We start from the raw sequence: 13,183 nt of genomic DNA, 5'->3' as shown, positions 1-13,183 counted from the left end.
ATTGCAGAAGGTACTGTTTGTGCAGGGCGCTGGCCTGCAGAAACAGCCAGACCAGGTGTCTCACTCCCCCTCACACCCTGTGCTCCTGCACTCATCTCCAGCATGCAGCCGTGGAACCAGGGGTACCAGCATTCCCCGCTCCCGAGCACTGAGACCCTGTGTCAGCTTCCCTCATTGGCAGACTGGATTCCTGCGTGCTCTCTGTTCAGACGTCACCTCCTGCACACGTCCTCCCTGAGCACCCTGCTGCCTCGTGCTCTCAACCTGCCAGTGCCGGCTCCATTTTTCACCACAGAAGAACTTATTACTGTCTAACACAGTTTATGTTTTCTCGTTTACTATTTTCTCCCCCTTCTAGAGAGAAAGCTCCTCCCCAGCAGGGGTTTCCTCTGGGTTTTCCCTGCTCCACCCTCAGGAAAGCACAGAGCAGGCTCCTAGTAGCCCCTTGGTGGATGCATGGAGCGTCAGGAGTGCAAGTGGCACGATCTTGGCTCACTGCAACCTCTGCCTCCTGGGTTCAAGCAGTTCTTCTGCCTCAGCTCCCTGAGTAGCCGGGACTACAGGTGCACACACTATGCCCAGCTAATTTTTGTATTTTTAGTAGAGACAGGGTTTCACCATGTTGGCCAGGCTGGTCTCGAACTCCTGACCTCAAGTGGTCCACCCGCCTTGGCCTCCCAAAGTGCTGAGATTACAGGTGTGAGCCACTGCACCCGGCCAGGACCAGCAGCATTCTTGAGCACTCATTTAGGTAACTCTCAGTGGGAGCCAATGGGAGCATTTCATGGAAATCACAACACTTTGGGTACTGGGTAGGGATTCATGTTCATGGACCAGGGGAAGACTGTACATGAATGCTGCCATATTGTCTATGGAATGGCGTGGGGGTGGAGTGGGGAGGGAGTGTCTCTCAGCCCAGTTTGTCCTTGAAACAATAGAGGATTTAGCTGCCGTTGGGTGCGGGGTGTTTACAGAGAGGCAGCACCACCTCCAGGAGCTTTGGGCCTACTGGGTGCACAACCAGGGAAGAGCAGCTTTGGAGCTTGGGTCTGCTGAGTTCCAGGCCGCTGTTATCTCACTTTGCATCTTAACTAGTTTTCTACACATACTTCTACATAAAACAAGCCTATTTGTACTGCAATAATCTACACATTCAGTGCCCAAGACCTTAGGCTGAATTGTATATTTCTCCCAGGTACTTTTTTGTAAAGGAAAAAAACTGGCAGGAACCTAGATCACAATTAGGTAATGGTTTAATATTGTAGAGAAGTGGCCCTCCCCACATCCCTGCCAATCCATTGCCGCTTGGGCTCGAAACGCTCTAGTGAAAACTTCTCTGTAAAACGGAAGGGTTTGCACTTTCATGGCATCTTCTCTCTTCAAGGAGGACGTGGGGTTGGGGCAGGGCAGGGATGTCGAGGGCACCGAGTGCCTCACCTGAGACCTGCGCAAGGGCCCATGCTCAGGCAGCTCTCTGGGAACAGCTTCTGAGCACACCCCTGAGAGCTGTGGCCTGCCAGGGGCCCGGAAACCTCAGACACGTTGGGGGATGAGGGGAGGGAGGCAGCGTGAGCAGTAATAGTGCCATCAGCACTTTATATGGTGAGAAAGGCCTTAAAACTTAAGTCAGTGCTGTGCAGGGCGCCTGCAGTTCCACCCATTTTGCTGAGGGAGAAACTGAGACTCGCCAGAAGTCCCCACAACTATTAAGTGGCAGGACCAGGACCACACCTGCGATTTATCTAACTCCACAGCCTCTGCTTTTAGCCTCAGTGGACGTGGTGGGGTATTTCCATCTTTTCCCCGTAGTCGGGGACTGAAGACAGCAGAGATGAGCACCACGTGGGTGCTGGGCTCCTGTGGAGCCTCCTCCCAGCAGCAGTCCTGGTAGGCTTAATGTCTGTCTTTGGTTGTGCCACCTCCCGGAAGGAATCCATTGGATTTGGCACACAGGATGCTTGTTAAATGCAGGGCTTTGCATCACACTGACTGTGCCCACCTCAGCACCTTGCTTTGGGCCACAGGCTGATGTCATTCTGCTCTGCTCGTTCTGTGAAATGCAGTGGAGGCAGTTCTGTCCTTTTTGCTCTTACTGATTTCTTCCTTCAAGAATGATTACATTGAAGCCCAGCCTGGGCCGCATGGCTGGTCCGGTGGCTGCTTCCAATTCAGTGCTGACCAGCCTGTGCCTCTCTCCACAGATGCCGCTCCTACGAGGACTGCTGTGGCTCCAGGTGCTGTGTGCGGGCCCTCTCCATACAGAGGCTGTGGTACTTCTGGTAGGTCACACCTCCTTGTTCCCTACCCCGAGAGCTCTGCCCCCCCCCCCCGCCGTCAGTGTTGTCACAGCCTTGGATGCGACACCTTCACTTGGGTGGTGGCCTCAAGGACAGCCTTGGTCAGGAAAATGGGTATGTTTGGGTTGGCTTCATGACTGGCAGTGGCACGCATGGGGTTTGTGGGAAGCCTGTTTTTGTTTTCACGGATTTTGGAGTGGGAAGAAGAGCTCTGCTTCTGGTAAGGTGGCTGGACAACAGCCTCATCCTTCAGCAGCTCCTCGGCCAGTTTCTGAAATGGAGCCAAGGCTGATTGTCTTGAAGAATCAGAAAATCACCCAACTGAGACTGGCAGGCGATCGAGTTTTCATTGTCCAGACTCTTCCCCTTCCATCTTGTGTTGGCTGACTCTTCGCTTTCAAGATAGGCAGCCTGCACCCATGTGCCTTCTCCAGCTCCTCTGGGGCGCATACGGAGCAGTCCAAAGTCTGCTCCTTGAGTAGGAACTGGTTCCATGCCTGCAGCATCCTGGAAGGGTGGGAGCGCATTCCATGGGGGGAGCCTCCTGTGGGCGGGAGCCTCAGGACGCCTGCTGGAGTGCCCCGAGCATCTGTTAGACTCTGGAGATGACAGGTATTGCTTCAGATGAGAGGGTGGCAGAGCACGTGTGGGAAAGGATTTATAAACCAAAGCAGCATTTCTTGTACCCGCCTGCTCTTCTTCTCCCATGCAGTGGTGATGCCCTTCAGTAAACTTCAAAAAAGTTTAGAGTTTGCTCTCTGCATGATGCAAGCTTTTTTATGATGTTAAGATTTTGACTTTACTGACCTTTTGAGGCTTTAAGATCTTACTGAGCATGTGACAGCAGCCACCTGAATTTTTATGCGGTTTTATCTTTCTCCCTTAACACCTGTGCCCAGGGTTTGATTAGGGAAGCCTATAGGGAGTGGGGACTCCACGTGTTAGGTGACCAGGATGTTCTTTAATAGTGATGCCTTCTTTCATCATCACCTCACCACCTCCTTGGCCTCACCTGACCTTACAGCTGCTGGCCAGACCTCCCTTAGGACCAGCCTGGTAAGCCCCACCTAGGTGTACCCCCCTAACAAGGGAGCTGGTGTCAGGTCCCCACACTGCAGAGGTGCCATTTCCTAAAACTCTGTAACAGAAGAATAATTGTTGTAGCCTAAGACTGTTCAAAGGTTAACGGCTCTGTGTGCATCTCCAGATTGAGGGGGCCAGTACCAGAGACGGGGAGGGCCCAGTGTCAGGGGCAAGGCCCAGCTTCAGGGCAGGCCTTGCCTCCGGAGCCTCCTCCCGGGACCTTGGAGTAGAAGGAGGCAGACCGTCTGGAGTGTGAAACCCTGAACTGTGAAACCCTGAACTGTGAACGGGCTTGTAAGGATTTTGGGTTGGTCTAAAGCACTAGATGAATGATGATGAGGGCGTGAGAATGCTTGTAAAAAATGAAAAAGCTTGTCAGCGTTCAGGCATTGTATGATCAAAAAGAAGAGAAGTTTGAGAAAGTCCAGCTGAACTGTTAGGGCCTGGCAGCTTCTGTGGAGCTGCCCAGAAGCTGTAGCTGCACTGGCAGCCAGGTGCTTCCTAGCTGCTGGCCAGGGTCACCTGTCAGAGGCAGGACACCTTGGCGAGGCAGCACATGACGACTTGGTGGGCCCCATTTGGAGAAGCTCCCACAAGTCTCATTGCATAAGGTCAGGCTGTTGCAAGATCTGAGTGCCAGATGCCAGTAGATGGGGCTGAGTCATTAATGTTGAGATTCCGACACAGGGTTCCGAGCTGGCGATGTAGCCAGGGAGCACCTGGGGGTGTGAGCTTACAGTGCCTCACCCGAAATACGAAGGGCACCTGGGTTCACCCCATGCATTTTCTCTCTCAATCAACATCGGGTCTGATATGCACCAGGCATTGTGCTGGGGTTTTATGGAGAGGCTTTAGGCAGGCAGACTCCTGAAGAAGATGATGTCTAAGCAGATAATGAGGTGTGGATACTTTCAAGCCAGAGCACAGAACTTCTGAAGCCAGAAAAGTTGGAGAAAGCTACAAAGCTTTTGACTGGGTCGTCAGAGATGGCGTTTGGGGCAGAGGGACAGCACCTTGCAGGGCTGGAGTGTAAGAAGAGTGGATGTGTTAAAAGGTGGTGGGAAGCTTCTGTGGTGAGGATGAGCATTTAGTGGACAGGAGTGGCGGCAGGATGGGAGGGAGGGGCTGCTCTGCTGCCTGGGCCCCACAACGTTTGAAGGTGTCTCCTGACCATAAAACAAAGGTTTTGAAGGAGAATGCCTTCAGAGTTCCTGCCAACTCCAAGATCTTGAGGATCTTTTCACCAAGGAGGTCTGGATGGAATCAAGAGTAGAGAAGGTGGACCGATGGCACCCTTGAGTGGACTCAGAAAGCACAGTGGGCCCGAGTGAGAACTAGCCTAGGTGGCACTGCGGGTGAGTCCACGGCAGGGTCCCATGCGGAGTCCTGAGTGGGGTCTGGGCAGGGCTTGCACAGTAGCTGCACCAGTCCTTGGGACTGCAGAATTGAGAACTGCTACACTCGGGGCTGGGGGGTCGGGGGGAGGAATCAAAAAACAAATTGAATTAAAGTAACCAGGTAACTTCTAATGTTAAAAAAAAAGGCACAAACCTTCCTCTCTTAATCCCTTTGAAAGCTTCCAAAACCTGTTGAGCAACCAAAGAGGACATCTAGGGAACAGCCAGCCTGTACCCCCAGCACTGCAAGAACTGCCTTTCCTACTACTACTCCTCTCTCCCAGCCAACACCCTGCTTCGTCTCTTTCCTTGTTTTTAGAAGCGCTTTCTCCTGCCCCTTTGTTAGTTTCTCTCTTTTAAAATAAGTTCTTGGCCTAGCACAATGGTGCACTTTGGGAGGCCAAGGTGGGAGGATCACTGAAGCCAGGAATTTGAGATCACTCGGCAACATAGTGAGACTCCGTCTCTACCAAAAATTATTTTAAATAAATTTTTAAAATAAACATAAATGAACAGAATAAGTTATCAGACTATGATTTCAGTAAGGGATGAAGTGGATCCCGTGTGACTCTGTCCAGGCCTTGCCTTATGCCTGCTCTCCAGCAGACTACAATTTCAGTAAGGGATGAGGTAGATCCCGTGTAACTCCATTCCAGCCTCGCCTTATGCTTGCTCACCATTAGTCTAAGGTGGGAGCTGCAATGTCATTTCCTTTTGTGTAGAAAGACAAAATGTTCTTACTACTGTTGGCAGTGGAACCGACATTTTAGCTTATTTTTTAGACAAGACTAAGATCTCAGGTGCCTTCTGCATTTTTCAATCCAATGAGCCTGGTCTCTTGGAAGTGGCCAGTGAGAAAGTAAACCCTGTACACATCCAGCCTCTCTGTGCTTTGTATATTTCTACCCAGATACTAGCAGCAGGACTCAGTGCTGAGTGTCAGACTGTCACTGAGCCCACCTGAGGGAAATCGGTTTTAGGAGAGGAAGCTGTTCCCTTTGGGAACTTAGCGAATGTTCTTGATGCCGAGCACATTAAGCCTTACATCGCCACACTCCTGAATGGTTTGGGTCTCCTGGCTCCCCATGGCCGCTCCCTCCGCCCATCATGGGGACTGAGCCTCCAGGCCTCCTGCTCCCAGCTTCTCCGGCCCCAGTACCTGCTCTGTGTTCTTTCTGCCCAGAATGCCCCTTCTTCCCCTTCAGCTTGTCTCTTCTCGTTCTTCAGAGCCCAGCCCAGCTGTCACTAAAAGAAATGCAGTGTTCCCAGTCTTGCTCACCACCACAGATACCCTTGTTCAAACATCTTGGTGCACTGAATTATACACTTAAAAATGATTAAAATAGTAAATTATATTTATGTATATTTTACCCAATCACACACACAGTATTCTTCTTGCATCGCTCATTTTTCTTTTTTAGCACTTACCAGGTTGTAGATAAATAATTGTATAGGTTGGTATCTGTCTCCCTCCTCTGTAAGCTCAGTGTTGGCGGGGTCGGGGGACCCTCACCTGTCTACTCATTGCTGTGATCAGTGTGGTGACAGGGCATAGCAGGCACCTGAAGATGACTTGCTGAATGAATAATGAATTAGACGGCAGATGACAAAGGCCACAGTTTCAGTCTTTCCTGAGTCATTTCTGTCTCATGCCTCTGGCTTTTCTCCCTGCTCAGCTTTCCAAGGTTATCCAGTAAATACTTTTGGACTGGCTGAAGGCCTTGACATCACATTAATATTCTCAAAGGCTTTATCATACGCTCTTAAACTTCTTTTATATGTGGACCGGTGCCACTGACATCGTCACAGGGCAGCAGGTGCCCTCACCGTGTGGGTGTCTGCATGGCTTCTGGACAGTTCCGTGGGTCCCTTCATAATTTCAGTTCAGAGATGGGCAAGAGTTTGCCAGTTTGCCAGTTTTGTCTACTACTAGTTCTTCTCAAAGTGACTCTCCTCTTTTTCTAGAAACAAAAAGTATGGTGCAAGTGAGGAATGGAAGGAAGCCATTCATGTGTTCATTCTGCAGTCATTTACTGAATGCTGATGAAGTGATAGTCAATGAGAATTCACAGATGGGTTGGACAAAGGTGCTACCCTTAAAGAGTTCAGCTCTGCTTCTGTTATTGTTTGTATTTTATTTCTATTGATAGATTGTATTTCTCTTGATTCTGTTTTCATTGATTGTATTTCTATTCCCATAGTTTCTCTGTAATTAAGGTGTGCTCCAGGAAGGGTACTTCTGTTTCCTTTGGGTGTTGATGTGATAATGGAGACGTGGTCTGGAGGATAAATGTGCTCTGCCTTGGTGCTTTGACAGTGAAGAATGGAAAACAGAGACAGACAGCGAGGCCAAGGCTGGATCGGCCATGGCATTCAGACAGGATTTAGATGGCATCTCCTGTTCTAACTAAAATGTCGAGCTGAGGTCAGAGCTGTGGACGAGGAAGTGACTGCATGAGCTTTTTCTTTTACGGTGCTTTTCAGGGTGGGTGGCCTCACCAGGGGCTGTCCCAGAGGCCGCAGGTCAAGCATCTACTTGTTGCTATCCACTAGAGGAATGTCCCTGGGTAAAATGGGCCCAAGAGGACCAAGTCTGAGGTGCGAGCCTCATGGCTCTGCCCTTGCCTTCTGACTCGTGCATTCGGGAGTCATTGGTCCCGGATCCCCGAGGAGTGCGTGAGGCCTTTGAGCTGTAGGGCCAAGCCCTCAGGGCCCCCACCTGGGAGCACCACCCTCACGTCTGTACTCTCCTCAGGTTCCTTCTGATGATGGGCGTGCTTTTCTGCTGTGGAGCCGGCTTCTTCATCCGGAGGCGCATGTACCCCCCGCCGCTGATCGAGGAGCCAGCCTTCAATGTGTCCTACACCAGGCAGCCCCCAAATCCCGGCCCAGGTCAGCCAGCCCTGTCCTTGTCTCTCCTCCCCACAGTGTGTGTCCTCTGCCAACATTTATAAAGGGTACTGCTGCAGAAAGGGTACTGCCAGAAGAGAGAGCTCAGGTGTGTTATTCATTTTTTTAGTTCTGATGACCAGCTCCATTGTGCATTTGTGCAGATAACAAATGTAAGGTATATCGCACGCCCGTCACCTCATATTCTTACAGTTATCAGTGTGCCACATATGCACGTGATGTGATGCAGTTTGTATAAGCGTATTATTTGCTCTCTGCCCTTTTCCTTAAACATTATTTCACATATAAATTTCTGTGTAGGAGCGGTAATACCCCTGCCATTTTTAATGCTTCTGGACTAGATACTAATTATGTTACTAAATGGTAATTTGCTTATTTTATTATTGCTGATAATTTGTTTTGTTTTCTCATGTTTTGTCTTTTATTCATGCATTCAACAAGTATTCATTGTGCAGTTACTAGTATTCCAAATACTTACAAAGACCATAGCAATAGACGTTCTTGTACAGGTCACATGTAGTCTGTTTAGTGCATAACACCCAAAGTGACATCCCAGGGTCAAAATGAATTAGCTGTTTCTTAATTCTTGTAAAACATTGCCTTAGCCATCTAAAACTCCTACATACTGTGGTGGGTGGTGTGGACTTCCTTAGGACACAGGCCAGGGAGCTCTCTGATGACAGCGGGGAGCCAAGGGTCCTGGAGGGCTGGGCTGGCTCGGCTCATCAGAGCGCTGGTCTTCTGGCCAGGTGTAGAGTGAGGCTGGGCAGAGGGGTGTTGCTGGTGTCTGCGCCGCCATGCTCCCAGCCACAGTTTCCACCTGGGAGCCTGGGGATGGGACTGTCTATTGATTGCACACTGTGGATAGGTGGTCAGTTCTAGGAGCAGTGGATGCCTTCGCTTTTACAAAGTTTCAGTTAAGAAAAATGAATAAGTCCTAGAGATCTATTGTACAGTGTAGGACCTACAATTAATACAACTGTAATGTATAATTAAAATTTTGCTAAGAGGGTAGGTCTTATGTTAATATATGTTCTTATCACACAAAGATAACAAGAAGAGCAGAGAAAACTTTTGTAGGTAATAGAGATGTTTATGGAATAGAGCATGGCGATGGTTTTCTGGATGTGCCCCTGTCTTTAAACTCATCAGGTTGTAGGTCTTAAACATGCGCAGCTTTTTGCCTGTCAATCAGACCTCAATAAAGTGGTTTTTAAATAGGAGAGAAGTAGAGGGATTGAATGTAATAGGAGAAAATTATCTTCTCTCTTCTGTTTTCCTGAGAACAGGCTGTTATCAAGATGCAAAGTCATTTGCATATTTGTTCTTTTACAGCTTTTTTCCACCAGATACTCCACAGGGTTTTCCTTTCAGGAAGAATTTTCTTTATTTTAAAAAATGTTGCTCAGAAAAATATAAATATATATTTTCCACAGCAGTTCACTGAGAGCTGTGCCTTAAACTTACAGTCAGGTTAGTACCATTTTGAATCCGTAAGTGGATTTTAGCCTTTGATATTTGGAAATATTTGAATCGTTTCAGATTTGTGCTGCATCATAGGGTAAAGTGCAAAATTTCTGTTAAAATGAGAGATGAAAGCCGCCACTCACTGGGTCTCATCTGGATCAGTCAGAGAGGTTTTAGTACAGGGAGGAGCAGCCCCTGCTCCACTTGGCATGGGAGGCCCCACTGCCCCCAGTGCAGAAGGCCACATGTCCCTGGTCTGTGGTCCTGGCCGAGCTCAGAGTCTACCACTCATGTGAACTGGGGCTCTTGTGGTGAGTAGGTGAGGTGCTGAGACTGTGCCTGCAGCTGCATAATTCTTTTGAACCCTGGCATGCCAGGGTTTTGAGAGGAGAATGCATCCCTATGTGCACTCCTTTCTGGCCCCATCCCTCTGTTCTGCACAGCCCCACACCCCACCTAACCCCGCTCCATCTGTCTGGGAGAATCCCCAGCAACCAGGCCATTAGATCTGCCACATCCCTTATCTCACCCTGGAGCAGCGCCTGCTGGCCACTGGTCTCCGCCAGCTCCTCTGTCTTCCACTTGGCTATCAGAAGGGTCTTAAAAAACAAAAAACAGAAGCACATTGGCCGTGCTATTTTTCTGCGGCAGGGTCTCTGCCAGCTCACCTGGCTCACAGTGTAAGTCCACAGTCCCTAGCTGAGGACTGAGGACGCATTCACAGCTTCCTCAGACCCATCCCCGCTCCTCTGTGTCCAGTTTGAGCGACCTCCTCTCTCTAGTCCTGCGTCGCACTGAGGCCTGCACACGCCCTCCTTCTGCCTGGAAAATGCCTTCCTCCAAGGTGCTGCTCTGTGTTGTGCCCATAGTGAAGTTGTCTCTGGCTGCTTCACATCCTCCACTTTCTCCCTGGGTCCCCTGCCAGGGGCTTTACCAGCTTTAATGCTCCATGTTTACACTGGGCTCCCCACGGGGCTGTGTACAGGACTCATGGTCTCAGGCACCAAGTAGATGCCCGGCCCTCATCCTCAGGCTGGATGAACTGCGGGAGCTCCCAGGTTTGCAGCCTGGTAAACCAGGGTCGGGATACATCACAACCACAGTCACAGCCTGGAGCGCAGACCTGCCTGAATTGCTGTCTTGGCCCATATTTACTGCACACCTGCTGAGGCGCCTGCAGGAGCTCAAAACACTGCACAGCCTGGACACCTGCCCTCAGTCACCGCTGCATGCACGGCTCCAGCACCCGTGTGAGCTTTCACGCAAAGAACTCTATAGTGACTGACCATCATGAGTGCGAGGGAGAGAAAGTTGAGAATGCTAAGAAACCATGTAAGTAGGAGACTCCATCTGGTGCACAACTCCAGGAAGGCTTCCCACGGAAGAGCCATTTGGATTAAGAATAAGTAAGCCCCCAGCTCTCTACAGTGAGTGGCTGCTGGTCCCAGCGCATCTTCTCTGACCAAAATGTAGACTTGGTTTGCCATCCCTTTTTCATTTTATACTTCTTGCAGGCCTGCAACGGTGTGGCTGATCCCAGGATATCCAGACTGTCATATGAAAGCAGGCTCCCAGGGCTCCCGGTAGTGTACAGTTTCCATCATTTCCCTGTCAGGTCCAGGGCTGGATCATTTGTTAACAGTGCTGAGCTTGGGAAGAATTCAGCTGTTTCCTAGACAGAGTAATAGTGAACACAAGAATGGGGTCTGCAGGGTCCTGTCTGCTGTTGGTCTAGACACCTGCCTCCCCTGAGGGTGGCTTCACCCTGCTGCAGCTGTCTGCTCAGATCCCAGACTATCTGCGGCATGGGCCCTGGGAGCGTGGGGACTGAGAGGAGGGCCACACAGAGTTTGGCAGTCCAGGGAGAGAGAGGAGCCGAGGGATCCCAATGTCCCATGTGGTCCACAGGGTAAATGTCATGCCCGAGGCTGTCCGGGCAGTGCCAAGGTGTGCAGGCATCTGCACAAAGCAGGATGGGTGTTAGTGAATTTTTGGCAGAGCCCCATTTTTCCTCTGCTGGTCTGAGAGGGGAAGTGGGTTCAGGCGTGGGATGCCTGTTAATGAAGATGAAAAAGCAGAGGGATTTAGAGGACCCAGACTCACCCACTGGGGCAGGGGAGGGCAGTGGCTCATATTCTGGGGTGTAGCGGGGCTCGCGTGGTGCTCCTGCTGGGACCAGCATCACTGATGAGCATGGGAAAGCAGAGAATCTGTGCATTGCAAAGAGGCTCCTGGTCGGGGAGGGGAGGAAATTGGCAGCATTGTGGTCCTGGGGGTTGGTGTGGGTTGAGGCAGAACTCTGAACGTGGTGGAAAGGGGCTGGCAAAGTCAGCAGGAGGCTGAGGTTCAGAGGTGGGGCTCCAGGCCAGCCCAGGAACCAGGACCCAAAGGCTGCAGCTGATGGCCGAAGGGCTCAGGGCCTGGCCGGGTTGTGCAGAGGCTGGAAAGTGGGAGGAGTGTGGAGTAGCTGTGGTTTGAGGAAGAGGCCCTGGTCAGGGAGTTAAGAGGCCTGAGGTCTGTGAGACCCAGGGTAGGCCACGGTCCCTTCTAAACCTCAGCACCTTAACTGCAAAATGAAACGGTGTGCAGAAAAGCACTCCTCATTCTGTGTAATCTGTGCATATAGTGTCAGCCAAGATGCAGCAGCAGCAGAAAGAGCTCCCTAAATGCCCAACCCCAAATCCTTCCCCATCAGGATGCTGGCAGGGTCTCACCAATATGTTTTCCTGGGTAGAGAGGAAAAAATTGTCTTCATTCATTTATTCACTCACTCTGAAAACATGAGCTAACTAGCTCCAGCCACTGTGTTCACACAGGTGGAGGGTGTGGGTGAGAATCCTCCCTGCTCTTTAGGAACTGTAGAACGGTGGAGAAAATGTAAAAGCCTAGGCTGAGGCAGCACTGTAGGCCTGGGGGAAGGAAGGGCTGGCTGGCTAGCTGGCAGGAGGTGGCCTCAGCTGAGTGTGATGCCCCTGTGATTGAATGTGGCAAGGGGGTGGTTAAGGGAGCTCCAAAGAAAACGATGATTGAATTATGGTCCATCTTCTTTGTGGAATATTATGTGGCCATTGAAGTTCATAGTCAAGATCAAGACAATTTGCTGGTACGGCAAGACCATCAAGGTGCAGTTAGGGAAGAGAACATTGGATAATGTTTTTTGTGAAATGGTCATGAGGCTAGCCAGGCCCAGTGACATACACCTGTAGTCCCAGCCAGTCAGAATGCTGAAGTGAGAGGATGGTTTGAGGCCAAGAGCTGAAGACTGTAGTGTACTGTGATTAAGCCTGTGAATAGCCGCTGTCCTCCAGCCTGGGCAACATAGCTTGACCCTGCCTCTAAAAAATGGTCATGAGTTCAACTATGGAATTCCACAGATACATAGAGAGAGATTGCGGAGGACAGTCAGTGAAATCTGTGGTGTTAATGTGATTCAAGTTTTCTTTAAAAATGATTTCCTTGAATGTGACTGAAGTGGATGGAGTTTTCCCATCGACAGATAGTTTTCTTCCTTTCCAGCAGCCATTTGTGGTGAGTTCATTTATAGGTTTCTGACTGTTCATTCTCATGTCTCAATCCTGTAATAAGTCTGTCAGCCTGCAGTGACTAAATGACACCAACTGCAAGAAAATGGAAATAGTAGGGAGGGTGTTTTGACAGTTTAATTACCCTCAAGTCATAGCCCAAGCACAAACAGGGCTGCTTCGGTTGTGAGGACATCTGGCTTCAGAACTGGTGGAATGAGTGTCATTCTTTTCCAACGCGACGGTGCTTCTGACGTGCGGGGATGATGATGGGACAGCCTTGCAGGCCACCTCTCCCCGGTCTCCAGCCCCTGGGGCTCCAGCATTTCCATTCTGGGTTTTTTCCTGAAGAAACAGCAGGGCAGATGGACCCAGGGTGTGTGGCCGTGGGGGGTTTGTAAGGGTCTGTTGCATTGTGGGGTCTCACACTCATTGCCTGCCCTGTGCTGCCCTGGGCAGCTGCCTTCAGGATAGAGATTTTTGAGTTTATGGTTTTACTGAAAGAAAT

At 50.3% G+C, this 13,183-nt stretch overlaps 1 protein-coding gene across 13 annotated transcripts in view; it reads left to right on the top strand.

The window, feature by feature from the left end:
* VOPP1 (VOPP1 WW domain binding protein) overlaps nucleotides 1–13,183 on the top strand; it is a 102,640-nt gene that overhangs the window by 73,337 nt on the left and 16,120 nt on the right. For all 13 annotated transcript variants that reach the window (XM_016957494.4, XM_063814220.1, XM_001157372.8 and 10 more), the window contains 2 exons: nucleotides 2,202–2,279; nucleotides 7,533–7,669. In XM_016957494.4, coding sequence (XP_016812983.2) covers nucleotides 2,202–2,279; nucleotides 7,533–7,669 — 215 coding nt within the window. The remainder of the gene's footprint in view (nucleotides 1–2,201; nucleotides 2,280–7,532; nucleotides 7,670–13,183) is intronic.

This window comes from Pan troglodytes, chromosome 6 (assembly GCF_028858775.2).
Source record: "Pan troglodytes isolate AG18354 chromosome 6, NHGRI_mPanTro3-v2.0_pri, whole genome shotgun sequence".
NCBI classification, from domain to species: domain Eukaryota; kingdom Metazoa; phylum Chordata; class Mammalia; order Primates; family Hominidae; genus Pan; species Pan troglodytes.
This window is presented reverse-complemented; position numbering and strand designations above follow the sequence as displayed.